This window comes from Aptenodytes forsteri, unplaced genomic scaffold (genome assembly GCF_000699145.1).
Source record: "Aptenodytes forsteri isolate BGI_AS27 unplaced genomic scaffold, ASM69914v1 Scaffold391, whole genome shotgun sequence".
Taxonomy (NCBI): Eukaryota; Metazoa; Chordata; class Aves; order Sphenisciformes; family Spheniscidae; genus Aptenodytes; species Aptenodytes forsteri.
This window is the reverse complement of record NW_008795920.1, coordinates 238,226-248,776: the sequence shown is the minus strand read 5'-3', so window position 1 is coordinate 248,776 and position 10,551 is coordinate 238,226. Positions and strand designations below refer to the sequence as shown.

Sequence of the window (10,551 nt, the reverse complement as noted above, 5' to 3'; positions counted from 1 at the left end):
CCATGGCCACAGGACCTTGTGCCTCCTCGAGCGCAGCGCCGATGCGTACGATGGTGGGGAGAGCAGAGGGACAAGGCTGAGGTCCCTCCTGCTCCTGGCACTCCGGTGCCCCCAGTAAAGTGCCCGCGGCCCAGCCCAGGGCAGCCTCCTCAGCAGCCCCCGGCCCCGGGGATCCTGTTCCCCAGGCGGCTCCGACAGGGCCCCGCTGCTCCCTCCAGGCGGCTGATCAGAGCAGAGCCCCGGCTCCTCACCAAGGTGTCGGGCAACGTGCCTGGGAGCTGCTGAAAGGTGCTTTGTTGGGGCGCAGCTGCTGATCTCGGGGCAGAAGGGCGGGCAGAGCCCATCCATCCCTCGTCCCTGCTCCACCGGCCACCGCTTACAGCCCCTCCGCGCCAGGAGCTGCCTTCCAGTCGCGCCTGCACAGACAGGGCAGGGGAACAGCCCTTTACACCCCCCCTCACAGCAAGGTCCCTGCTCTCAGGGACCCAGACTGACCTCTGCAAAGGCCAGGGCAGCTTTTAGCGTGTTTAATCGTCAAAAAACCTGCAATCGAGGTTAAAGAAATTCAGTCATAAAATGACAGGCTAAAGCTACCACACCCACAGAGGGGATAACGCTCGCTCAGCGCCTTGTAATAACCTCGTTCCCCAGAGGGTTTGGGCTTCCCAAGCAGCGATCTGCCTCTCGGGACTCCTGGGGAGCCCGGCTTGTGCCACGAGGCCGAGGACCTCGCACCCTTGGCTGGGAGAGAAGGGCCGGGAACCAGCTCGGCACAGGTCCCCCCCCCTCCGCCTTCCCTTTGACACGCCGGCGGCCGTCAGCTCTCCTCAAATCATAAAGAAACTTCTGTAAAGACAACCTGAATGTCTTTATTGATTTCCTATTTACAAATCACAAAGCTGGCCAAAAGCAGAGTGTGAACACTGAACGAGAGCAGCGGATACATTCATCAATATAGCGCTGGAGTCGAGACAGTTCCAGCTCTGCTCGGAAGGTGACGTGGTACAACAGAACGTCTCGTACTTTTGGAAACAGGCATGTCCAACAATGAACTACATTCATCTATCTACAGAAGCCAGAATTGCATCAAACTGCATAAAAGCCGTAGGTTGCTCAGGTGTAGTTCAGTTTGACTCCTCTCCCCTCCCCGACAGGACAAAGCTACCAGACCTACCTTGTGGGGCGACGGCAGGAAGGGTGGATTTGGGAAGAGAAGCCGCGTAACGAAACAGTAGTAAAACCAGATGCTTCCAGGGAAGAGCCAGCAGGGAGGCGCCCACCTGGGCTGAGCAAGGCCTGCCCTCGAGTCCTGCTCTTTCCCCAGCCACGCGCGCAGCTTCGCTTCTTCCAAATTCCAATTATTTCCACTATTGCCACCTATATACAGACCCCCCCAGGTGCCGTATCCACGGCAGACGGCCCACCCCCGGGGAAGGCGCAGGCCCCGACGCGGTTCTCGGGCGCTTGCAGCGACGTTCCCACAACCTTTGAGAAGAGGGGGCAGAGGCGGGAGGCGAGAGCGGGCGCAGCTATGTACATCCCGACGGGCCGCCTCCCTCGCGGGAAGGAGCGTGCCCGGTCTGTTAATCCGTCTCACAACACTGTTCGCATTGCACAGAGTCAGGTTCAGTAACGAAGTCATGGACCCATCTTTTTTTTTCCTTTTTTTTTTTCTTTTTTTTTTCCTTTTTTTAGTACTGGCCATATTAAAAACATCCTACCCTGAAGCAGGCTTACAATATACACATCTTACAACGTCTTCCTAGAGAACGTAACACACTATTGACATCTCTAATAGCTACTGGTTAGGAGGTGCCGGGTGTTCCCGACAGTATCACTGCTGCGCGGCTGACGAGGAGATGCCCGGTCAGCCACAGACCCGACCGGAGGGAGCAAGAGGAGGAGACGTCACTTCCCCAGCGAGCGAGCAGGCACCGAGCCATCCCCGCACCAGCGCGGGACGACCAGGTTTTAACTTCTAGCAGCTAAATAAAGGTGACAACCGCTGCCCGGCGAGTTACGATGGCTTCGTGTGCCTGGAGCGGAGGGGGAGGTTTGCAAAGGGGAACCTCGGCTCGGCGGCGGCACCACCCCTTGCCAGCGAGTCCCAGAGAGACTTCGGAAGGCTCTGGCCGCGCTGCCAAGCAGTCCTTTAATTACAGCTTCCTCTGCGGAGGAGGAGGAGGAGGAGGAAATAGTCTCGTAGTCTTCACCAGCGGGCAGCGACCGTGAGGCTGGTCAGGCAGCCGCAAGTACAAGCCACCCGCCTCCTCCCTGGCAGGACGGCGCCTTCCCTGCTCAGCTCACGTCGTACCTGCTTATGGGGAAAAGCAACCGGCCCTGAACGGGCGAGGAGGGGGCGTCTTCAGGATTACTGAGCTCAACGGCCCAAAGCCAGGTGATAGTTGTAAATACCGCATCTTCCTCCTGCGCCTGTCCAAACAGGCAGACTGTGCAAACGTACACGGGCAAACAGAACATCTTTGTTCTCCTGAACTGTTTCATAAATCCTCATCCATCTGCAACAGGCAGTTGCACGTCAAGCCTCTTCCTATTTCGCATCAGGGCGGCACGCTCTGGAGCGGCCTGGGGTGGGTTAGCAACGCACAGAAACAAAGAGAAAAATGCATTGAAACGTGCATGAAAACAGCAGCAACACACAGGAACAGGGGTCCAGGGGAGGCAAGTTCCCTTGCTCGCTTCAACTGACAAACCCCGGCACTATCTGCCAAGGATTTGATTAGCACAGCGACGCCTAGTACGGGTACCCTGCTGCTGAAGGCTGCACGGGGGTTATCTGAGGATCATCCATCGTTTGAAACGCGCTGCGGAGTTTGAAAGAAGCACCACCAGGCCCCAGCACGGCAGCCTGCAGGCAAGGGAGGAAAGAGCCCGCCCGGCCAGAGCCGCCGCCCCTTCCCCAGTCCGCAGGGCCGCGGGCCGTCCGCAGGGGAGAGCGGTTCGCTGTCGCCAACTGCCCAAGGTAAAGGATTGTCACAAATTAGTGAGAACAGCATGAAAACGCCGCAGTCTCTCCAGAGGCGCTCTAGTTTTGAGGTCTCCCTCAAGACCGTGTAGCAAACAGCAAAGCCTCAGGGAAAAGGCCACTTTCCGTAACTTTTTGAAGGCGGCTGCACGTGCCGTGGCTGGCGGGAGGGAAGGCGCCAGGCACGGGCTGGCCAAGCCCCGCTGTTGCAGCGGCGCTGCCGGGCAGGCGCGGCAAACCGGCTCGCCTCGACTGCTGAGCTAGAGCAGAAGAGGATGGGCCAACACAGCCCTCGACTGTGTCTTTTTGCAGGATTATCTCCTCACAGCAGGTATAACCACAACCAGAGCCACTCGTTTCCATGCTTCTGACTGGTGGAAAAGCATCTACATTCATTACAGTCAAAAAAAATGCATGTTGTTAGATAGGATTAATCAGTAAAGTGAAAAACGACTAGCCACAGACAACCTACAAATGAAACTGGTACACCAGTTAGTCTGGTACGGGATAGCAGCAGAATCACTAGCACAAGGCAAAACATGAGCTTTGAAATGATTTTACTGAGACCTTTGGCTAGTGTGGCTCCAATTGGCGTGGTCAAACTCAGCCAGAAATTTAGTTTAGAAGGTCACGGGGAAGAGAACAGAAGAGTCCAGAGCCAGCTCCGCAGCTGCACTATGTGTAGAAGATGATCTCTGGGATTTGTCCATCCTCCACCGAAGTGCCGTTGTTATTCCCAGCCGCGTAACAGAATGTAAAGCAGGTTTTGGCTCCCGTTGTTGGCGATTCATGGATCACTTTGCGCAGTCCTTTGGTTCCGTAGTGGGAATCTGGACCCTGCGATGGTCACAGAAGACAAGAACAGATCAAGACAGGGATCGCAGCCCCGCAGGAACCTGCTGCCCAGGCACACTCTGGGAGGTTTGGCCTCACAGCCTGGCCCGAAACAATGAGTTTCGGAGATCTCAGCACCTCCCTTTTCTTCCTGGTTCTTGCACCTCAGGTGTTTTGAGCAAAGTTCTCGTCTCTATCAGAACTTGACACTACATTTAACCAGGTCTCAACAGTTAAATATCAACTTTTTTAAGCCATGGCAGGCAGGCTCTGGATTACACGCCCGCAGAACTGACAGCTTATCTGTATACACACACAAAAAAAAAAAATGAACTGACAGCTTATCTGTATACACACACACAAAAAAACCCCCCACCACTTCATCACTAATGTAGCCTGTTAATTACCGTACACTTGCAAGACAAGTTAAAAACCAACTCTGAACGCTGGTGGTGAACGTACACATTGCACCACCAGGTGAAGGACTACAGAGCAGACCTTCGAGATTATACTACAGGCCTTGAAAAATGCAGAGCAAGAACCACGTTGCACTGAAGGGACTACAGAAGCCTGCTTTCACCCATCTTTGTAAGCCTCTCTCCCACCCGCGCCGCCCCAGGACGGTACCTTTAGAGTAGCACATGCCGTATAGTTGACGTTGGGTAAAATCTCAACAGGTTCCTTGAACATGACCCGGAAAGTGTTTGATGATCCGTCACAGCTGAACCCGGTGTCGTTCTGTCCCAGGACCGTGTTACTGTCTGTGTGGATGATCTGTAAAGACACGCGTTAACTTTTAATCTGCACAGTTAGTTGAACGCTGCCCTGCACCGGTGCAGGTGCGTGTCCCCTGAACCAGGCTGAACAGTTTGACCAGCCCCGTTGCGACTGCGCTATCCCATTACTTATGCCCGTCTTCAGTGCTGCGATCACGCCGAACAACGGTGGGCTCGGGTCCCAGACAGCCCAAGACAATCCCTCCTTACCCCGAAGCCTGGCAGAGGACTGCAGGCCGACGTTCTGCGCTCAGATCTTCACTTGCCTTTCTCCTCCAAGAGCTCAGGGGCACTAGAAGGAGACCCTGACAATTAAGGAAGAAGCGCTGACAGACTGTGCTCATCACATCAGCCGTGCTGTGCTGGGGTAACTCTCCTGGGGACAGTTCTTCTCAAGTGATCCAGACTGGGGTTACGTACGCGCATCCAGAACAAGGCGCGCAAGACTGCCGTAAGCCGCCCCAGTCTTTGAACAAGATCACAATGGACTTCAGACAACTGAGTCTCCCTCAGTCCGACTCGTCATCTCAAACGGGACACTGATGACGTGAGGCCGCACATCGGCACTGCACAGGCACAGCAATCGCTTTCTTCTCTTCCCTTGTTGAATCGTGGCTGCTCCACTGCATTTGTGCGGAGCAAAAGACGGTCCAAGTACTACTGCAGCACCCAGCTGTTGCTGCAGCACCCACAGGGCAGAACTGGCCTGGCCTGCTCGGTGCGGGAAAACATGCACAGCTTCTTCTCAAACCGCGTCACAACTCTCCGAGACGTATTTTCAAAGGCTGCAAGCGGACTTGGGGAGATATTGCAGTGACGCATGCAACGGGAGGTTGCATAAAAATCGAGAGCAATAATCCCTCTTATCCCCAGCGCCCCATCTGGCCCTCACTGCATCTGCTAACCACCTTATCTAGAAAACAAATACAGTCCCTTCTAACTTAAGATTTTGTTGCATATTCACTAAAATGCGTGCGTTAGTCCCTACAGCAGCAAATATTTTTAACGTAGTAGAGAGATTTACCTGTATATTTACTTGGTAATCCGTTGGCCCATGTATGGATCCGTATAATCCAAACCCAACTACAAATATCCTTTTGTTTACCGAGAACCTGCAGGAACAGATCAGGAAAGTCAGACCAACTTACCACTCCTGTATTGTTTTAGGACAAGGATGATACACAAGTATCTTCACTCACTTTAATTTTATACCTATGATTTAATCAAGCATACTACAGTTTTAAATGCAAGTCTTGCTAATAACTGAAATCCTTCACAGAAAGCTCACACCTTTGACTGTCCTAATGGGCCGGCAATAATTGTTTGCTCGTGTCAAATACAAAGCTGCGCAATCCCATCACCGAACTTCAGAGTTCAGGCTCAGAAAGCGCTTCGAGGTTGCGGTACCATGTCAGCATCCAAAAACGCCAGCCAGGCAAAGGCAGGGTGGCCTGCACAGCATGGAATAGCGCCCACGCTCACGGCAGCAGCAGTCTTTCCGGCAAGGTAACAGCAAAGACCACTTAAAGCGTCATTCGGTATTTCACTGCTGAGCACTGGAGGAGAATTGTTAACGTGCTTCTGAGTATTTGCTGGATACAGCTGCACTCGAGATTTGCCCAAGAGTAGAAAATAAGATTCAGTAGCTCCTGAACGCAGGAATCCCTGCTGCCTAAGGCAGCGAGGGGAAGGATATTCACCCCACTGCCCCACTACAGTTCCATCTTCTCAGGTAGCAGAAAGCCTCAGTGCCCGCCAAACTGCCAACATAATTTCTTCACCCGTCCACCAACTCTTTCAGTCCTGCGTGTTTCAAGAACAAACATCTGCGGCAGGCGAGAAGCCACTGCTCTGCTACCAGCATAAAATACTCAGTGTTGAAACTGCACACAAGCCTTGCTGAGGACTGACCCTGATGCTGCCAGCAGTTGAACTTGAAGTCAAACACAAGCTCCAAAAGGTCTCTGAACGTTAGATCTGAGAGCAGTAAGTATTTGGAGCTGGCAGCTCTTCCAGTTGCGATCTCCTGTAAGGGGATGAATGGACCAGAAGACCCAACCGACGGCACTATTGATATGCAAGAGAGCCATTGACGAAAAGGCTTAAAAATTTTAAAGAACTGTATTAATGCGAGTCCCCCTTCCACCCAGGACAAAGACAAATCGGGAAATAACCAAGGCTTTCCGATTACCTCCTGTCTTGCTCTAATCGCTTGGCCACACAAGGCTTGCAAACCACCATTTGCCACGCCACACCTCCACGTCTCTGTCACCATGACTGGGCTTTGCTGTTTCTCTACCAGCTTAGCTCTAAACAAACTACATATTAGCAGAAGAGCAAGCATTTTATCCTAATCCCTCCCTCAAATAGGCAAGATTAAGGGGCTTCAACAAGCCACATTTACACTTATAATAGAGCAGGGAACCAACCTGATGGAGCAGTGGTTAGTCGACATACCCAGGCACAGGAGGAAGCCGTGAGCTGCCTGGTGACTCCAACCGCTACGTGCCCGTACAGCTGCAAGAAGCCACTTGAAAAGGAGAGAAATAATCCCCCAAGAGGCCTGTGCTGGAGGGCCACGTTTGCTGGAAACCTTTGCCAATACAGAAGCAAAGTGGCAGCCTGCAGCTGCACGTGCAGGTTAACGCATCAGGCAATGCTTTCGCCCAGCAAAACGCTTTCCCTTCAGGGTTCGCACTAGGTGGAAGTCAGGGTCTAGCACGTAACCTTGCGGGTTTAGGTCTAGAGTAGGCTCAAAGCTCAGTAAACATGAATCTATCAGCAGCAGAATTAGCAGAGAAGCTGACCTTATCCTGTCACTAGTCCCACTGTACCCCCAGCGGCTCTCCACCTGCTGGAAACGGCTGATGCTGCACTCCTTCCCCCGCAGGCAGCAGCGCGGTCTGTCGATGAACTCCACCCGTGGCTTCGGGTTCACTGTGAAGTGGAGGAACAGGCTCACCACTTCCCGGTCCGTGAGGATTCCCGACTGGGCAGGCCCTGCAAAGGAGCACGAAAGCAGCGACGCCGTCAGCCTTCAGAAACCAGAAGGGATCCTTTTGGGATTTACATGGGGAGGCAAACTTGACTTGCAGCTAAGAGTGGGCCAAACCCACATCACACATGGGATCTCGCTGGTGTGCCAGGAAGTTAAACCCCAGAGAGAAACGTGCTGCCTGCCTTTTATTTGCACACCAGTCATGGACGGCAGAGCACGTACACGAAACGGCGATTAAGCACGCCTGCCGCCTGCCTTTTTATTTGCACACCAGTCATGGACGGCAGAGCCTCTGTACGGAGCACGTACACGAAACGGCGATTAAGCGCACAGCTCCACAGAGCCGAAATGCATTTGGCTAACAGGACTGGTTTAAAAACCTAAAACATGCAGCTAATCCTTCCCCCACTCCCTCAGGAGATGGTAATACTGGTAAGAGACAGGGATTTTCATACACCTACACCGGCATTTTATAACATTACTGTTAGAACGTCATGAAAGCCCATGAGGGGTAGTGGGAGGGAATATCACCTGGTTACCATCAACTTAGAAAGTATAGGAGTATTTTTCAGTCAAGACAAAGGTGGTTCAGCTCGTGCCGTGCTTTGACTCCCTCCTTCCCTCAGGCATTTAATCCCTGCTTTGGGTTTGTTGGGTTTTTTTGTGGTTTTTTTTTTTTTAAATACCTTTATCATAGAACCTAGGGAAAAACTCTAGTGATTTTGGCAAAAGTTGAAATAACGTTCTCATCTTTTCCCCAGTAACTAGATGTTTTTTCCAAAGTGATGCTAAACTCAAGCTTTGGAAACTACTTCGAATACTTTCAAAAGCGGAACCAGGTGAAAACTAGTCTTTTAGCATAAGAGTCAAAAGCTGCTCTGCACCTCTATTTGCAGGAGGCTTTTAACAGAACCAAGACTATTGCGTACTGGAGAAACAACAGCACTAAGTGCTCTTTAATGTAGGAAGCAAATGTCTAGCTACTTGTTGGTCCAAAACGACTTGTAGTTGGTTAAATTCGACATGATGTTACGCAGACGTAACATGGTCCAAGGCTGCAATAGGTAGAGATGAAAGAATTTAAGGCAGTTCACTGTTAACAGATAAATGAGCTTATGGATACTTTGCTCAGCAAAAATCAGCCGTCATTGATCATGTCTAAACTTATCCCGTGTTGCTGCAATTCAATTCTCAAATGTTTCAAATTACTTGCTCTAAGGGAAGGGAGTGACACATTTGCCAGTTAAAACATCTTCATGCAAAACTCCACGTTTGATACCAGATTATACAACAAACTGGTGAAACCACTGCCTGTAAAAATCCCCCCTTTTTTTTTTTTTTGCTTTGGGGAGAGGGGGGCAGAGGGGAGTGGTTTCCCTCTCCTACCTCTGCTGCGATCACCAAAGAAATCAGAGTCACTCAGAAAAAGGACGAAGCGGAAGCAATTCCAAGGCAGCCCCTTGTTTAAGGAACAGCTGACCAGCGCAGCCTCTCAGGTTTGGGGTTTCTTTTGTTCATCTTTTAGGTTAAAGTGGATGGAGAAAACTTAAAGAGTTTCTCTCAAAGCAAGACGACTAAAGACCCAAGTCGAACAGGCAGTTGTGACAGACAGTATCGGGAGGGGCACTGACATTCCCAGCTCAAAGGCTTCAACCCAAATATGCCAAAATTAACACATTCCTCCCAGTGAGATAGAATGATACAAGATCTGAAGGAAGGGTTGAAAGAAACGGGATCTACAGAAAAATGCAAAGCTTGGTATACATGAACTGCTCTGATGGCTGTAACGCTATCCAGAAGGAGGATGCTCTCTCCTATCAAGCCGGATCGTAAGCCTGTGATCTGCTGCAACGCTGCTGTTTGGCATGATGCACACCGAGGAACAGAGCGTGCTGTGTTTTCACCCGGTGCCAACACAAAGGAAAGTTACCCAGTTTGGATGAACGGATCTCTGCCTCCCTGACCAAGCCGTTTCTGAAGAGATTCAGGTCCCTAAGACCACATTGCAGCTGTGACAGGCAAAATGGAAAGCGGGTACCAAGTTTTAACCACAGATTTACTTCTTACTAATATCCCTCTTCATCTTGAAATATGTACACTACCTGCCGATAAGCTGACGCCGTCTCTGCCTTGAGAAGTGATCTGCAAAGGAAGTGGTGTCAGTGACCCTTTTTGCTTCTTTGTACACATAACTGCAGCCTAAAACAAGTTTCAGTTTTGAAAATGGCTCCACGGTGTCTTTTAGCATGAAAACTATTTAAGCCGGTTGCCAGTTTTCAATCCCTGGAGAATCACCAGAGTATGAAGTCAAAGACAAACAGGCAATGAAAACAAAACAAAAAATCTTTAGTCAAAACTGTTAAATGATTTAGACATCTTTGTAGATCAAGATTTTAACGTAAACTTGAAAAATGCTTTGAGACACAGACTAAACAAACACCAACCCTTCAGCTCAAAGAACATTTTGAAAGTTTTTTCTGTTATGGGGCTCTGCTCTGAACAGCATCAGCAGGACACGGCTAACACCACCACTGGATTACGGGCAGTAGCAAATAGAGGATGGGGAGAAACATCCTCATTTCTCCTTGGGAGCAGGCTACAATCAACAACTATATGCAACTCCATTAGCTTTGTGTAGTTTAAACACTTGGAATGGTTAGAAAGGAAAGCATGTGAACCCCTGTTTGGATCTTTGCTCTCAGCTGAATGAGAAAGTAACCATCTAAACATGCTGAGTACAGCCAGCTATGATCCGACTTGCTCCTACCTGATGGAGCACTGTAGTCTTTAGAATCATAGAACTGTTTAGGTTGGAAAAGACCTTTAAGATCATCAAGTCCAACTGTTAACCTAGCTCTGCCAAGTCCACCACTAAACCATGTCCCTAAGCACTACACGTCTTTTAAATACCTCCAGGGATGGTGACTCAACCACTTCCCTGGGCAGCCTCTTCCAAT

The 10,551-nt window shown here is 50.8% G+C and overlaps 1 protein-coding gene across 2 annotated transcripts in view; it reads right to left on the bottom strand.

Annotated features, from left to right (window-relative positions):
- Positions 1-1,694: 1,694 nt before the first annotated feature.
- BTBD2 (BTB domain containing 2) overlaps positions 1,695-10,551 on the bottom strand; it is an 18,347-nt gene continuing 9,490 nt past the window's right edge. For both annotated transcript variants that reach the window (XM_009284864.2, XM_009284863.1), the window contains exons 5-8: positions 7,404-7,596; positions 5,621-5,708; positions 4,448-4,594; positions 1,695-3,823 (exon numbers count right to left, since the gene is read on the bottom strand). In XM_009284864.2, coding sequence (XP_009283139.1) covers positions 3,662-3,823; positions 4,448-4,594; positions 5,621-5,708; positions 7,404-7,596 — 590 coding nt within the window. In that variant the 3' untranslated portion in view covers positions 1,695-3,661. The remainder of the gene's footprint in view (positions 3,824-4,447; positions 4,595-5,620; positions 5,709-7,403; positions 7,597-10,551) is intronic.